This window comes from Camelus bactrianus, chromosome 7 (genome assembly GCF_048773025.1).
Source record: "Camelus bactrianus isolate YW-2024 breed Bactrian camel chromosome 7, ASM4877302v1, whole genome shotgun sequence".
Taxonomy (NCBI): domain Eukaryota; kingdom Metazoa; phylum Chordata; class Mammalia; order Artiodactyla; family Camelidae; genus Camelus; species Camelus bactrianus.
In genome coordinates, this window is record NC_133545.1 from 78,879,856 (window position 1) to 78,897,646 (window position 17,791).

At 40.5% G+C, this 17,791-nt stretch overlaps 1 protein-coding gene across 1 annotated transcript in view; it reads left to right on the plus strand.

Annotated features, from left to right (window-relative positions):
- The window catches only part of EPDR1 (ependymin related 1), a 30,222-nt gene extending 13,243 nt beyond the window's left edge, over positions 1-16,979 (plus strand). The window contains exons 2-3 of the mRNA XM_074367678.1: positions 13,946-14,154; positions 15,287-16,979. Of these exons, the coding sequence (XP_074223779.1) occupies positions 13,946-14,154; positions 15,287-15,483 (406 nt within the window). The 3' untranslated portion in view covers positions 15,484-16,979. The remainder of the gene's footprint in view (positions 1-13,945; positions 14,155-15,286) is intronic.
- The last annotated feature ends 812 nt before the right edge of the window (positions 16,980-17,791 follow it).

Consider the following 17,791-nt stretch of genomic DNA (forward strand, 5'->3'; position numbering starts at 1 on the left):
GTTAGATCCAAGACCTCTGAGGTTCCTTGGTAATACTTGCAGGGAAGACTGTGGTGAGCAAGACTATCTGCATCAATCCCAAAGGCACTAAAACATTCCCTGCAGTCCCTTACTGAGACACCTTAGTGTACATCCTCTAAAATCATAAGGCCTATTATTCAGTGTCTCACCAAGAAGCTGATGGCCCAGGATTCCAGGCTGGGAAAGGCAGACATTCCTTTAAGGAAGATGCCCGGAGCACCATGAAGCTATCTGAGCTGGTTAAAGTCAAGTGGGAACAGCACCTGCTTCAGAATTCACAGGACAACTCTTGGCTGAGAAGCCCTGGTGGCAATTGGAAGGCAGAGGCAATAAAGGTAGAGAAAGCCCAGGAAGATAGAAGCTCTCATCTTAGGAGAAACAGGGCAGTGGACCAGTGGAAATGCTACCAGCTCACACTTTTGGGAGCAAAGGATGCTGGGAAGAAAATCGACCTCAGATTTAATATTCGCTGAGCTGCCACACGGGGTGCTGTGTTCAGATGTGATTTACAAGTTTCTTTTGGATGTGGGAGTCCTCTGTTTCTGAATCCAGCCCTCTACTGTCCCCTTTGTCACACACACACACACACACACACACACACACACACTGTATTTTGGACAGTGATTCTCCTTACAGCCCAGCACCAGGTGTTGTCCAGTTAACCCCTGGGGCCCCAGAGAAGCCACCCTCATGAAGACGCAGTCCTCCTTAAGGAGTTGGAGAGTGAAGGCTGGGATCCACTTTTCTGGTGCCAGAACACGGATTCTTTTGTAAAGTTCAAGTATTTACTTAGGTCCCACTCGGTATGTGGAAAAGAATTTAAAGTGTTTGGATGGTTTCTCGTCTTTCCTTCCTTCACCATGCTGAGTCAAGCCTCTAAAAGGTCAGCTTCTTCACTCGTTAAAACACGGAGGAATTTTTATAATGTGTGTTTGTACAACTGCTAAGTAGCTTTGCCACAAGGTCCTCTGTTAAAAAAGAAGCATAAATTATTTCACTCCTTTTATTATCCACTGTAATTTCTTTTATGTTTATATTCATATGCACCTGAATCCTTTTTTTTGATTCATATTTCAGTCGGCTAGAGAATATATTCAATTAATTTTCCTCAGAGAGGGCGCTGCTGTGGTGGTATACTTGCAGAGATTTTGAATGTGGGAGAACTTTTACTTACTGCTGTTTTACGTGATGATAATTTTCAAGTGTGTACAATTCATTGGATAATACCAGCATTTTTGCTTAAATTTTTAAATGGCATTTAGAACTCTAGAAGAGAAGTCTGATACCAAAGTAATTTTGGTTTAGTTTTAACAATTTTTTTTCTGCCCAAGTCTTTGTAGGTTGTTTTCATTATCCTGGAACTTTAGTGACATCTGGTTAATGCTCAGCTGTAGGGAAATTTCTGGAGGTTTGGTACTCTGTCTTCTCTCTGTTCCTTGTAGAATATCTCTCTGCTTACATGTTCTGGTTCTCTTACATCTGTCCTCCACATTTCTTATCTTTTCATCACTATTTTTTTCCCTTGAGCTCTGGCATCATACCTTTTAACTCACTGTTTCTGTTCTTTGTTTCCCCATAGTTGGTCTGCTCTGCACTGCCTCTGCTGCATTTTTTTTTAACATTTTTTTATTGAGTTACAGTCATTTTACAATGTTGTGTCAAATTCCAGTATAGAGCACAATTTTTCAGTTATACATGAACATACATATATTCATTGTCACATTTTTTTTGCTGTGAGCTACCATGAGATCTTGTATATATTTCCCTGTGCTATAAAGTATAATCTTGTTTATCTATTCTGCATATACCGGTAAGTATCTACAAATTTTAAACTCCCAGTCTATCTCTTCTCACCCCCCTCCCCCTTGGCAACCACAAGTTTATATTCTATGTCTATAAGTCTGTTTCTATTTTGTATTTATGTTCTTTAAAAAAAATTTTTTTAGATTCCACATATGAGCGATCTCATATGGTATTTTTCTTTCTCTTTCTGGCTTACTTCACTTGGAATGACAATCTCCACGGACATCCATGTTGCTGCAAATGGCGTTACGTTGTCGGTTTTTATGGCTGAGTAGTATTCCATTGTATAAATATACCACTTCTTCTTTATCCAGTCATCCATTGATGGACATTTAGGCTGTCTCCATGTCTTGGCTATTGTAAATAATGCTGCTATGAACATTGGGGTGCAGGTGTCATCCTGAAGTAGGGTCCCTTCTGGATATATGCCCAGGAGCGGGATTCCTGGGTCATATGGTAAGTCTATTCCTAGTCTTTTGAGGAATCTCCATACTGTTTTCCACAGTGGCTGCACCAAACTGCATTCCCACCAGCAGTGTAGGAGGGTTCCTTTTTCTCCACAGCCTCTCCAGCATCTGTCATTTGTGGACTTTTGAATGATGGCCATTCTGACTGGTGTGAGGTGATAACCTCATCGTAGTTTTGATTTGCATTTCTCTGATAATTAGTGATATTGAGCATTTTTTCACGTGTCTATTGATCATTTGTGTTTCTTCCTTGGAGAATTGCTTGTTTAGGTCTTCTGCCCATTTTTGGATTGGGTTGTTTATTTTTGTCTTATTATGTTATATGAATTGCTTATATATTCTGGAGATCAAGCCTTTGTCGGTTTCATCATTTGCAAAAATTTTCTTCCATTCTGTAGGTTGTCATTTTGTTTTACTTATGGTTTCCTTTGCTGTGCAGAAGCTTGTAAGTTTAATTAGGTCCCATTTGTTTATTCTTGCTTTTATTTCTATTGCTTGGGTAGACTGCCCTAGGAGAACATTTTTGAGATGTATGTAAGATAATGTTTTGCCTATATTTTCTTCTAGGAGGTCTGTTGTATCTTGTCTTATGTTTAAGTCTTTGATCTATTTTGAGTTTATTTTTGTGTATGGTGTAAGGGAGTGTTCTAGCTTCACTGATTTACATGCTGCTGTCCAGTTTTCCAAACCTTTGGCCAAACTCATAAAGAAGAAAAAAGAGAGAGCACAAATAAGCAAAATAAGAAAGGAAAGTAGAGAAATTACAACAAATAACATAGGAATACAGAATATCACACAAGAATATTATGAAAAACTATATGGAACCAAATTGGATATAACCTAGAGGAAATGGACAAGTTTCTGGACTCATACAGTTCACCAAGACTGAATCAAGAAGAAACTGACCACTTGAATAAACTGATCACTAGAAATGAAATCAAATTAGCAATAAAAAAACCTCCCTACAAATAAAAGTCCAGGACCAGATGGCTTCACCAGGGAATTCTACCAAACATACAAAGAAGAACTCATACCAGTCCTTCTCTGCTGCATTTTTAATTTTGATGATCATGTTTTTCATTGGAAAGTGATCCTTGTGGTCATACATTAATTCTGTTTTTCTTAAATGCAGTATCCTCCTAAATCCCAGTGAAAGTAAAAATAAGATTTATATTTTTGTTTTGTTAACTCTTAGCTGGAAGGGTGTGTGTGTTTATATGTCATCATGGGGAGGACTGATACATTTCTGTGGAAGGCATAGTGCTGACTGTGTGAACCTGACCCTCCCTGTCCCCTCCTAGCCTCCTTAATACCTCCTGATAGGAATTTCTAGAAATCACTGCCAACAAGGTATCTCAGTCCTAATGAGGTTGTTTCTTTTAGTGGTGATGGGGGGTGGGGGGGGAAGCCAGCTTGAACTACTGCCTCATGAGAAGTTTTTTTTATTATCTTCCATCAGATGAAAGAATATATGCCTACACATTGCCAATATTCATCCAGATACATTTTTTTGGGAAAAAAAATTCTCTTCAATTTCGTGAGCACCCTTTTCTTCTTTTGAACTAGAATCCAAGTAGTGGAGGCCCATCACCTTACAGCTTCTTAAATTGCACACACAATTATTTTTTGATTTTACTTTTCCTCAGGCTGCATTCTCAAGTAATTTAATTTTCCTTTTGTTGTATGTGGTTGGCATCAGTCTGCATGATGAGTTGGTGTCTAACATGACAATTTTGAAATAGTGTTTTTCTTTTATGTCTCATGATTACTGTAGGGTGTAACTCAATCTTGGTATACTCCAGAATGTCAAGTGGCCGCAGCTCAATTCTTCCTGCTAAGAGTCAGAGAGCTGGCATGCATTACTAATCTATTATATTGCATATTAAACAAATCCAAAATTTGTCCAATTTCTTCCATAAAAGCCAGAGCACTTTTGTAATCACAATATATTTGTCCACTCCCTTTTCTGTAATTTAATATATCTTAGATGGCCAAGTAGTTCTACGTGGATGGGAAGAATCATGCCTTTCCCCTGTGGAAGGAGGCAAAGAGCGTGGTATTGGCGAATTAGAGTAAGTCTGGTTGGAGATCACACATTGGGTCTGATCCTCGCACCATTATTTACTACTCATTTATGCTCTAAGCCTCATATTTTCTCATCTGTTAAAAAAAAAAGAAAAAAAGCTAATAACATGTCAGCTGGCTGAATTTGCCAGTCTGTAACCTCTGCCTTAGACTGTTTCCACCCCCCCCTCCGGCTACCCCAATTCAGGACAGAAAAACAATTGCCTCTTGGCTGTAAAGGCAATAGCTGTTTGGGTTCATCTATGCCCAGGCCGGACTCTGGTACTTTGAGTTCTAGGATTAACCAAATCCTTGGACCCTGCTTGTTCTGGAAGAGAAGGTTCTCATAGACTTGTTATAAGGAATCCAATAGGTAATACCTATCAAGTGTTGGTTTTTACTTATTTCACTTAGGGTGCTTGCTGCTGCAGAAAATTTGACTATCAGAGGTTTAAATTATAAGGATGTTTGTTGTTTACCTCAGAATTCTGATGATACGTGTTCCTAGGTTTGACTCAACAGTTTCCTCAGGGCTCCCAGTTCCTCTCCATCCATCTTAGAATGCCATTCTTAGAATGATGGCTCATAATTGCAAGAGGGCATGCTGACTTGTTGCCTCATGGCTGCCTCCACTCCAAGCATTATGTTCTCACCCAGCCATGTTCAAAGACAGGAAATGAAGGAAGTGGAGTGGAACAGAGGCGCTCTTCTTTTTTAAAAGAAAATTCCAGAAGATTCTCTCTCCCCACATTCCCTTTAGGTCTCCAAGGCCAGAACCAATGATACCCCTGGCTTCAAAGAAGACTAAGAAAATGAGTGGATGAAAATACTTTTTCAACCTCTATATTGAGAGGCAGATGAGAGAGGAGGAGCAGGAATGCCTGCTGGGTCTTCTAAAAAGGGGTCTACTTTAGCACTCAGGAATGTTCTCTCCTTCATCTTTTCATCTCATCTGAATGAATTAACCCTTCTTTGTTACATAGTAGACCACGTCTTAACATGTACAAGTTAAATGAGTAGTTTACTTGTTAAACATTAACTGATTATAGTAAACACAACTGTAATCAGACTTTCCCTCAAAGCTATAAATCCTTGTATTTATATAACAATTTCATATCCATTATCTCAAGCCATCTTCATAATAATCTGTGAGTTTCAAAATTTTATTCTCTCTTTATGTAAAAGAAACAGGGAGATTAAAATTACGATCACACAGCTTGCCAGTGGTAGACTGGGAACCTTGATTCCTTGACCTTAGTTCCTCTACAGTGCTTTTCATGCCATCTGGAAACCTTATCCTGAGGCAGGAAAACTAGACAGAAAAATTTTTTCCTGTTTCCTTGTAGTAGGGCAAACTTTTAGTACCTTTTCTAATGTGAAGAAATTAATGAAGCTATACACTCAGTTAAAAATTCCACTGTTCCTTTTTGGGAAACAGTAGTACCTCATAAAATATAAAACAGGAATTTCCTTTGATCCAACAATTCTAGGCTATAAATTTTTCATAGGGGTATAAACACAGAAGGGCAAAAAAGTTTATCTCAAATTGTATTCAGCACTGTTAATCCTAACAAACTGGAAATAATCTAAGTGGTCAAGAGTAGGGAACTACTGAAGCAAATTATGGTATAGATATATACAAGAGAAATATGTATCTGTTAAATTATTGCTAAGCAATGTCATTTGTGAAAATTGATACAGTCATTGATTAGAGATTCCCAAATAGCAGACTGAACCCAACAGCACATTAAAAAAATGAATACATTATGATCGAGTGAGGTTTATTCCAGGAATGCAAGGATGATTCAATTTTAGAGGATCCATAAATATCTATGAAAGGCAGACGATAAAATTCAATAAACATTCCTGATACAAAGCATTCAATAAGAACGGATGGATGCTTCCTTAACATGATGAAATCTGTATAGTTCTTAATTCTGCTTAATATTGAAAGGATAGCCCCTTTCCCACTAAACTCGAAGGCAGAGATGTCCATTATATTCATTTTATTTAATATTGTGTTGGATTTATTGGCCTATATAATCAGAGAGATAAAATATTCAGAGACACAAGAATTAGAAAAGAAGAGATAAAAACTATCTCTGGCAATTATATGGATGCAGTATACATGGAATACATAAAAGGCCTAAAAAATAAAACTAATTCAAACAGTAAGAGAATTCAGGAAGGTAGCTGGATATAAAATTAACATGAAAAATCAACAGTCTTATAGAATACAAGCTTGTGGTTGCCAGGGAAGAGGGGGGTGGGAAGGGACAGACTGGGAGTTCGAGATTTGTAGATACTGACAGGTATACATAGAATAGATAAACAAGTTTATACTGTATAGGACAGGGAAATATATTCAAGATCTTGTAGTAGCTCATGGTGAAAAAGAATATGAAAATGAATATATGTATATTCATGTATGACTGAAAAATCGTGCTGTACACTAGAAATTGATGCAACATTGTAAACTGACTATAACTCAATTAAAAAAATCAATAGTCTTAATATATACAAACAATAATCTGCTAGCAATAACTGAACAGAAGTTCTCATTTACAACAGCAACAGCAAAAACAACAAAAGACAAACTACCTAGGAATAAATTCAAAGAAAATGTGTAAAATCTATATAGGAAAAATTTTAAACACTCCTCAAATATTCAAAAAGACAAAATGATATTTGAAAAAAATGTAAAGACTTTTTGGGGGGGATAGGATGACAACATCATACAGGTACCAGTTCTTCCTACGTTGATATTTAAGTTTAACTCAGTCTCCCCCAAGTGCCAAAAAGGTTGTTTTCATTGAAGCTAAATAAGTTAATTCTAAATTTCATATGGAAAAATTTAAAAATCCAAATATCTAGGAAAACCCTGGAAAAGGTGGACTCAATGGGAGGTTTAGTAAGTTCTATGAGATTATGAAGCAACACTATTAAGTCTGTAATTAAAGCAGTGTGACACAAGTGCATGGATCGATAGACAGCCCAATGGAATAGACTGCTGAAGTAGGCCCACATATATCTGGAGCTGGCGTATGATAATGGTGGCATCTCACATCACTGGGGGAAGATTAAATCAACTGAGGACTTTAAAATCAACTGTGTTAGAACAACTGGGAAAAGATAAAACTGCACCCATACCTCACATCTCACAAATACTACACAAGAATAAATTCCAAATGAGTTAAAGATTTAAATGTTAACATAATAAATCACACAGGGATCACAGAAATCATCACAGAATTCTTTTATAACCTGGGAGTAGAGAAAGGTTTTCTAAGTATGACAAAATCCAAAAGCAATAAAAGGAATCTGATTTAAAATATATAAAATCCTTTGCATTGTAAAAAAAATAGTAAATAATGTCAACAAATAGCAGAGAAAAATATCTGCAACTTATATTAGACACAAAAGGCTGAATCACTAGCTATAGAAAACTGAGAAAGTCCTATGGTCCTTAAACATATGAAAAGATGTTCAACTGACTATAATGGGTGAAGGCTAATTAAAATACACTATTCCTTGTGGAAGGGAAGTGACTGGGAAGGGCTGAAGGAGAGTTCTGGGGTGCCATAACTTGATCTTGGTGGAGACTACCCAATTCTTCACTTTGTAAAATTTCTCAAGCTCTACACTTTAGATTTATGCAGTCTATTGCATCTATATTAAGCTTATCAAAAAAGGAAACTGTTCTAAAAAAAAAAAACCTGACAGATAATGTTTCCTACTTATCAGATTGGCACAAATCCAAGTTTGGCAACACGCTCTTTTTGGCAAGACTATAAAGAAAACAGGTGCTCTCATATATTGCTGATAGGAGTGCAAAATTGCACAACACTTTGAAAAGAAAATTGGTAACATTTAACAAAATACCTTTGACAAGTAGTTCCATACCTATTAATTTAGCCTAAATATATACTTCCAAAACAGCATGAAGTTATTAACTGTGGTGTTTGGGGCACTAGCATAGGAATGGAAACAACCCAATGTTCATCAGTAGGAGACTGACTAAATAAATGAGGTACTTACACACAATAAACTATTATATGGCCATAAAAAAAAGAATAATGACAACCTCTATGTATTAATAGAGAGTGGAAAACACAAGGTGCAGAAAAGTATATATAGTGTGCTGCCTTTCTTGTAAAGAGAGGGAAATAAGAATGCATCGTGTGTTTGCTTATTTTTTTGTCCAAAGAAATGAAGGAAAATAACATGGAAGCCAATGAAAAGTGTTGTCTGTAGGGAGAATGGGGGATGGGCAGGGGTTGGGATGGGAATGAAACTTCTCTGAATGTGGTTTTTGATATTGTTCTGAGTTCTGAAACATGAACATTTTTACATTTATATAATAAAATTAAATCAAAGAGGAAAACTGTGACACTCCTGAACTGAGAACAAACAAATGAACCTAACAACAGATCAATCTGGAAACATAGCCACTCAAGGAATAGGCTTAATCCAAGTGAATTTTTAATGCAGTATTGATCTAAATTCTAGTGAGTTGTATTCCAAAGACAAAAAGAACTGCAATGATATTTTAAACTTCCCTGGGCAGTTCTATTTTTTGACAACAGTTTTGAAATTACGATTTCAAAGCTATTATAGGATAAAGCAAATAAGTAAATTTGCTAAAGTAAGTTTACTAATGTTTTTAGGAAGCATGATTTTATTCTAAGAGAAAATGTATGCAAACATAAAAACAAAAATGATAGGGGAGAACCTATAATGTTAAATTTAGATTGGAAATATCAGTATAAATTCATGACTTTTAAAAAAATATAAGCTCTAACCACTAAAAGGTCCTCAAGCAATAACACCTCAATGACAATGAGCACATCTGGGGCCCTAATGTTGGTTTCTAAGTTGTTTCCCAGTAAGTTCTAGGGTTCTTGAGAGAAATGGCTGATTTTAGATTTGGTGCAAGGAAAGTCCAAGGTGAGCCTGGGACACTTGTGTTACAGAAAGCCAGGAATCACTCAAAGACTAATGGAGTCATGTCAAAAGTCACAAATACCAGATGGAGAGAGCTCCTGCTGACCAAACTTGTGATAATTTGAGCATCAAATGGAATAATGACTTTGATTATTTGTCATATGTTGAATAAATAAAAACCTGAGTGCAGAATGATACTAGATAGATCGATGGAGAGACAGATGCCATTTGCTAGACCATTGGTAGCATTATATCAGCCTCCTGTGAAGTAATTGATTCAGGAAATGGTTTTACCTGAAACGATTAGGTGACAGTTACAGGGTAAGAGGCTATTCCCAGCATCACAAAGTATTCCCCACCAATTAATTGGTTATTATGAAAGGAAATGCCTTTATGATGGGGGTATCTGGAGGAACCACGTGACTTGATGACCAAAGTCGGTAGCGTTAATAGTGGAATGGGACATCACTGTCTTCTGATGCAATGGGACAAGAGGTACAGAGCCTTGTTTTTAAGAGATATTTAGAAAATATGGCAAAATGTAATGATCGTTGAACCTAGATGGCAGTATAAAGGTGATCACTGTACCAGTCCTTCAACCTTTCTGCATTTTTAAACTATTTCATGGTAAATTAGGGAAGAATGATTCCATGGATATGTATTTTTTGGAAATACTTGGAAGGATACCAAGGACAAATTGTCAAATTTAAAATGCAGGTTAGAAAATAAATAATTATTTATGTTTGTAAAATGTGTATAATACACATACTGAAAAATTAATATATTTGCACACCTATGTTCATAGCAGCACTATTCATGATAGCCAAAAGGTAGAAACAACCCAAGTGTCCATCCATGGATGAATGCATAAACAAAATACGGTATATACATTCAATGGAATATTAGTTAGCTTTACAAAGGAAGGGAATTCTGACACATGTACACCATGGATGAATCTTGAGGACATTATGCTAAGGGAAATAGCCCAGGCACAAAAAGATAAATACTGTATGATTCCACTTAGGTGAGGTCCCTAAAGTAGTCAAGCTCATAGAGACAGAAAGCAGAACAGTGGCTGCCAGGAGCCGAGGGAGGGAGAAATGCGGAGTTGTTTAATGGGTAGAGAGTTTCAGTTTTGCAAGATGAGAGTTATGGAGATTGTTTGTGGAAAAATGTGAACATACTTAACACTATTACTGCATGCCTAAAAATGGTTAAGATGGTAGATTTATGTTATGTATACTTTACCACAAATAAGAATAAAAATGAAAATGAAAAAATTAATTGACATTCACAGAGTTGTTATTTTTCTAAATTAGAGTTTCCAGTTTTAGGAAAACAGATGTTTAGGAAACAAAGAAAATGTCCACGCAGCCTGAGAATTTTGTCAAAAGTCACAAAAATCCTTTGTCCATGAGGTGAGAGGCAAAATGGCGCGCTGGGCACCTCCTCTGCATCGGGGTTGCCTTGGTGAGCTTGGCTTGCTGACCCTTGGCCCCACCCTGAGACTGGGCGGCGGGGGCCTCCCAGGAATGATGCTTTGCTTGGTGTCTGGCCAGCAAGGAGGCGAAGTTTGCAGGCTCTTGTTGACCCAGAGCTGGCCTGCCTGCCTCGTCCGTCACACCCATTCCAACCCCTCACCTTGCCTGACTGCACCCCAGGGGTGAGGTTTGTGACTCCTGTCCTCACAGCTTCCTCCACTTCAGAGCCAGGCTTTGATCTTGCCTCCCAGGATCCGGTTTCTGTTGAAGTGCATCAGTCCTTTGGGTCTACGGGTTATTACCCGCACAGCATCCCAGGCAGATGACTCATTTCAACCCTGGCTGATCTCTGCGTTTTGACCTTCTGGCTCCTTGGGCTGTAGGCCCTTTATCCTAGTTGTGATGGAGAACCTACATCTTGACCATGAATGTGTTCACATAAACACATAAGCTGCTACAGCGTCCTGAAAATCTTTACCAAAACTTCGAATGGAGCAGTATTAGCATTTGTATCCATATGGGATTTTGAAAAAAATGATTTATGTAGTTCTATTTTGTTTCCCATTTATTTCTGTGTTACTTAAGGCACTGTCAACATAACCTCAGTATCAGACGATGCTCTCTTTTTTTTCAAATTAAATATTTTGCAAACTTAGAAAAGTATAGAGAGCACCGTAACAGACACCTGTGTTCAGACCACCCAGAACTGACCAATGTTAACACTTTGTAGTGATTATTTCAAGTCTAGAATTCTCATTTTGAAATTAAAACTTTGTTCTCTGTGTGGACAGAGCTGGCCTCAGGAAAACAGTGAGGTTGGCTGAGCTTCTTTCCTGCTGTCCCCTTCCCTTCCCGGGCAGGTGACCGACCAGGCGTCGGTGGCCCTTGGTTCTGCAGTGGGCCACGTGGTGCCTCTCCCAGGACAGCTGAGGTGACAGCTGTTCCCTGGGGCCCTATATGGAACAGTGGAGTCCTCAACTGTATTAGAAACAAGTCCTGGTTGAGTCACACAAAAAGTTCCAAGCAGAAAAAGGAAAGTTTGTTAGAATAAAGGAAACTTATCATAACTCTGCAGGTGGATGTGTGGGCACCGGGCCTCAGAGAGGCAATGCATCCAGGAAACGAACAGCTGCTGGAATCCTGGCTTGCTGCTTCTCTCTGCTTCATTCTTTACTTGTATTCAGTTCACATGTTGGAAATCAGCCTCCCACGGCTTCTGCATTTACATATGACATGTCCAGGCACGGGAAGTGACTGACTAGCAGATCTTCAGTGGCAATTCCACATGTCTGAGTCAGAGACTCTGACTGCTCCCCCACCCCGGGTCAGATGTCCCCTTCTGGTCCAGAAAGCTCTGCAGCGCTGCCAAGAGTGGCCAGGTCAAGGACGTGAACACAGCTGCCAGGCTCTCACTTCTGTGATCCTGTGGATTTGAGGGCTGAGTTTCAAGAAGGAAACCTCCCTGTCCTGCACATGGTGGCATATCTTCCAGGGGACAGTCACTGCAGTTTGAGAAGCACACACCTGGAGTATCAGCCAAAGCTGGGAATGACTCTCTAGGCTAACCACCTTGAACTTGGGAGGCAGGAGAGGATGATGCTGATGATGGGGAGGGTGAGGGAAGGCAACCACTCCTGTGGGCACACAGTGTAGGTGTTTCGTGGGGAGCGGGGTTGCTCTCACTAAAAGCAGCAGGATTTGTGTATGGACAAAGAATCCCATATTCACGGCGGGACTATACTCTTAAAGTTGATGCTAGTGTTTCTGTACCCCTTCCATGAATGTTTAGACTCTGATGTGCCAGGGCATGAGGAAACAGTGGCAATCCAACCCCAGACTTCTCCAAAAGGCTTACAGTTTGATGTCAACCCTGCATGTATATTATAAGAGGCTGGCTCCCTTTTTGATCAGTATTGCATAAAATGAACATTTCCTTTTCTGTCTCCACTCAATCCCACTTCTCAAAGTCTGTGCTTGGGTTTTACCCTTGTAAGCCATTTCAAACATTGTCTGGAATAAGCGGAATAGATATATCCATATCCATAAAATGAATTTGTTTATATTTTTATACTAGCTCATAGAAAATGGAAGCATTATACTAACAGTGGTACTATTTTGACTATACAGTTATCATTTATAATGTTTTTCCTGAAGAAAATAATTTTTAAGCTCCGACTTGGGATGGAGAACAGGCATTCTTTGTGGGGGCCATGGAGTGGAGTTAGACTCACATAGCATGGATAATTGGTTGGCTGTCTTTATTTGCTCATGAAAAGCTACTTCTCTAGGCTCGTCTCCCTTCAGGCATTGTGCATTTCACTTCTGAAGTCAGGGCTGCAACCTCACACCACTCAACCAACAGCAGCGCCCTGACTTTTGGATTGATGGTCGAATGCACAGAGCCTCAGCGAGCTTCATCCAACATCAGGATGGCTTAGCTTTAGGAAGGACACAGAGCTAGTGACCAGAAGGTGATGGCAGGCTGTCTGTGGGCTCAGGCACAGACTGGGAGTACCTCTGGCTCGCTCCACACACACGGTGTGCAAGTGGGTACGAGCGACGAGGCTAAGAACATGCATACAAAGTCAGTTCAGGGAAGCCATTCACGTGGGGTCTCCTCAGCTTTTGTCTTTGCCTATCTCAGTCCATTCTCAGTGCAGCTGCACCTCACCAAAGCCCATTCCTCATGATGGCAGTTGAGACAGTGGGGCACAGGTGTCTGGGGCATCCTCAGCAGGCTCTGGTCATCCCACATGCAGCACACCCCTGTAATCCCTTGACTTGGCGCTGCAAGAACTCAACCTAGCCCAGGGTCAAGTCCTCCTGTATCCCTGAGGCTAAAAGATAGGTCACAAACCAGCTGTTAACCCAAGGCCTCGCCTTCCTCATGTTTGTATCCTAGGCACAGATTCTGTCATCTAATAGGTACTGGATAAGTAATTGTTACATGAATATTCAGTTTTGACCTCTGACCTTTATTTTATATTCAGGTTGCTCATGGTCCTAGTGTTTGTAAATAAGTAAATGATTGTCTAGCAAGTAAAACAATTATTTGTTACGTTTTAAGAGTAATTGATATCAAAGTCCTTTGGCTTTTATGCTGATAAAAGGTATGGTGATGGTAACATCAAGTCCTGAACTATTCTCTTTTAATCTGTCTTCCAGATTATTTGAATATATTTTGCTCTATAAGGAGGGAGTGATGTTTCAGATCGAACAAGTCACCAAGCAGTGCTCCAAGATCATCCTGACAGAGCCCTGGGATCCTCTAGACATTCCTCAGAACTCCACCTTTGAGGACCAGTACTCCATAGGGGGGCCTCAGGAGCAGATCACCGTCCAGGAGTGGTCCGACAGAAAGTCAGCGAGATCGTGTAAGGGGTCAAAAAATATTCAAGTGTTGCATCTCAGGAAGCATGATGGAGAAATAATGTTAAAGTCCATTAAGGAAGGTAGTTTTTAAGGAGATTTGTAAGTGTAATCAAATTGTTTAACTCCCTCTGAAGTCCCCACACGTTCTCTGCAAGTTGGGTTGGGCGAGGATCTAAGCATCACGTTTGAAACACCTCAGCCTTCTAGCACCACCTGTAACTTTGTGCCATGTTGAATGTCGTGGCTCGGTCTTGGCTCTGATGTTTAACAATGCCCCCAAGGTCTGTGACACGGAAGGTGGCAGTCGTCTAAGGCACCCGTTAGAGTTGGGTGCCTCCTTTTCCTTCCCCCACAACACTAACGAAGTTGCGGCGACCAGACCTACTCCCACTATCGTGTCTACTTTTATATGTAGAGGTGAAGCTCTTCTCGGCGATGCTGCCAGCACACCTCCCGCAAGACTGTTTGAAAAAACACAGACCTTTATGCTCTGGAGAACAGTATGGAGGTCCCCTACCCCCGACCCAAATTAAGCCTAGAATTACCGTATGACCCAGCAATTCCACTTCTTGACACATACCCCAAAGAACTGAAAGCGAGGACTCAGATATTTATAATCCATGTTCATGGTAGCATTATTCTTAATAGCCAGAAGTGGAAACAGCCCAAATGTCCATCAGGAGACAATCAGGTACACAAAAGGTGGTTGGTGTATAGATGGGATATTACCAAACCTTCAAAAGGAAGCAAATTCTGACACATGCTACAACGTAGATGAACCGTAGGATGTTATGCTACGTGAAATAAGCCAGTCACTAAAGGACAAATACTGTATAATTTCACTTATGTGAGGTACCTAGAGTAGTCAAAATCAGAGACAGAAAGTAGAATGGTGGTTTCCAAGGGGTAGGGGTAGGGTGTAATGGGGGGTATAATGGGCACAGAGTTTCAACTGAGGAAGATGAAAAAGTTCTGGAGATGGATGATGGCGATGCTTTCATAACAGTGTGAATGTACTTAATGCCACCTAACTGTATTTAAAAATGGTAAATTTTATGTCTTTTACTACAATAGAAAATATATGCCTTTTGCTTGTCTTCTGTATTAAAACCTTAGCTTCCCTTCCTCTTACAGATGAAACCTGGATTGGCATTTATACGGTCAAGGATTGCTATCCTGTTCAGGAAACCTTCACCAAAAATTACAGTGTGATATTGTCCACACGGTTTTTCGACATAGAGCTGGGCATTAAAGACCCCTCAGTGTTTACCCCACCAAGCACGTGCCAGACAGCCCAGCCAGAAAGGATGAGCGAGGACTGCTCCTGGTAAGCCCGTGGATGTGGAAGTGACAGCACTGGACATCAGCGGCCCCATCTGGAACCGGATTTGAGACTTGAGAGATGAGAATCTTCATTGCAGATAAATATAATTTTAGGAAGATAAACACTGATGTGGCTTTTTTTTTTTTTTGTACTACTTGGACTAGGTTTACAAAAAGGAATGGAATGGAGAACAGGTGATAGTAAGAGCTGAAGAGATGGCTAACACGGGGACCTCAGACGTTTCCAAAGCCTGCCTAGGCTCTGCGCCTTCTGCGTGTCCAGGTGTACGGAGGCGCAGTGGCACACACTGGGGCGGGGGTCAGCAGGAGCGGTTTGCCTTGGCAGGGGTGAATGTGTTGTTGCTGACGTTGCTGACATTACTGAGAAGGGCTAGACTGCTGGCACGTAGTGATCATAAAAAGCAGAACGGCTTTGGTCAGTTTTAGCAGTAATTTTAAGCTCTCTATAGATGATGATCCCGTTATTGCCTGCGCCAGGGTAGTAAACGCGCCCACTGCTCCGTCCCTCCAGCACCTCGCCCCCTCACCCTGTGCTCCCTTGGCCACTGACACAGGGATCCCTAAAAATCCCTTCCGGATTTAAGAGCTTTATGGCATGACCCAATGGATGTAAATATTTGGGAGGAAATGAAAGGCTGTAACACAAGGTAATTATTCCTCTAAAGATATATTTTGCACAGAAGAGTTTGGAAAACCTTCATGTCTATATCTGAGTAAGCATGAGCCACGTATGCTCCTTTTGTTCTATGCAAGAGTATTAATATATGTGCTTAGTCATCACCTACTTGTCAGTAGACCTAGAAAGACAGGTAGCATTGTAAAAATAGCACTGAACTGGGAGGCAGGAGACCACTGTTTCTGAAACCCAGGACGAGAAGTCCCCTGTATGGGAACTCCTTTGCTTCACTAGACACACTATGCTTCTCCTCACCCGCATCTCTTGGGCACTGCTTCACAACCTCTTGGTCTATCTGACTTCTGCTCATCCTTCTCAGGTCAGCTCACGCATGGCTTTGGAGAGCTGCTCCCAAGCCTGGATTGGGTGCACTTTGCAGCTGGAATATGCTATTCTGACAATACTTATTAGGCTGTGTCTAAATTTCCTGCTTCCCAGACATCCTCACTCACTAGCCTGGCTGTGAGCTCCGTGAATACGGGTACCGTGTTTTGTTTACCTCTATATGCCCAGCACCAAGTGCCTGGCACGTGGTCAGTGCCCTAAACATTTGTCGAGTGGAGAACGCTAGTCTCTCTGGTCCTTGCTTCCTCACCTGTTAAATGGGATTGGGTTTGCTGATATCTAGAGAGACTTCTAGTGACAAAATTTATTATTCTAGATTCCTTCTACTATTGTGTTTTATTTGGCCATCTATCTATCCATCATCTAGTACCAGGAGAAATGTGTGGCACCTATATGACGCTGAAAACAATCTGTATTACTCATAGTTTATCTATAGTGCTTCAATAAACAAATTTAATTGCATTTCTAAGTGTTCTTTGATATATTTGTTCTTATAATAAATATGGATTATTTTGGCTGTAAGGGACTTAAAACTCTTCTCTAGTGAAAAAATAAAGTGCTTCATGGGATCTACACCAAATTCATTATCCTTTTCTCAAAAGCTTGTTCTTCCTTTTAGAGTCCAGTTACCTGGGTCAAAAGCCTCAGAGTCATTCTTGACCCACTTCTTCTCCTTCAGTCCTCACAGGCAATCAGTGCCCTGAGTCCCATCAGAATAGTTCTTAAAGGCACTGCCTCTTGTCTATTCCCTCAGCCACCACCCAGCTCCAGGCTCTTAACAATGCTGGTCTCTGCAGGATTTTTATCCCGTCTTTGTCCTTCTTCTAGAAGCCATCCTCTGTTGGCTCACTCGTTCATTCAGTCAAAAGCCAGCCCTGAACCCCTGTTATCTGCAAGGCCCATGCCTGGAGCCACAGAGTAGAGTGAAGCCCGGCGAAGGCGGCATCTGGAATACACTGATTGGGGAGACATTCACAGCTGCCTTCGAGGTGGTCCAGCCTGATAAAGCCTTTGTGACAGCATTTGCCCCACCTCCTCTCTCATTTCACCCACAGGGTGGCCCCTACTTCTTTCCAAACTGCCCGTCCCCCTTAGCCCTGGACCTTTGCCTTTGCCCCGCCCCCAGCCTGCACCCCCACTCAAAGGAGATAGGGGGATCTCCTATTGTTTTATTCAGGACAGGTGAAGTGGGTGACTTCATTTTTCAGTTGGTCCATTTAGGGTGTTAAGCCACTTCCCAGTTAAGCCAAGTCTCCCCTCCAGAAGGATTTTAT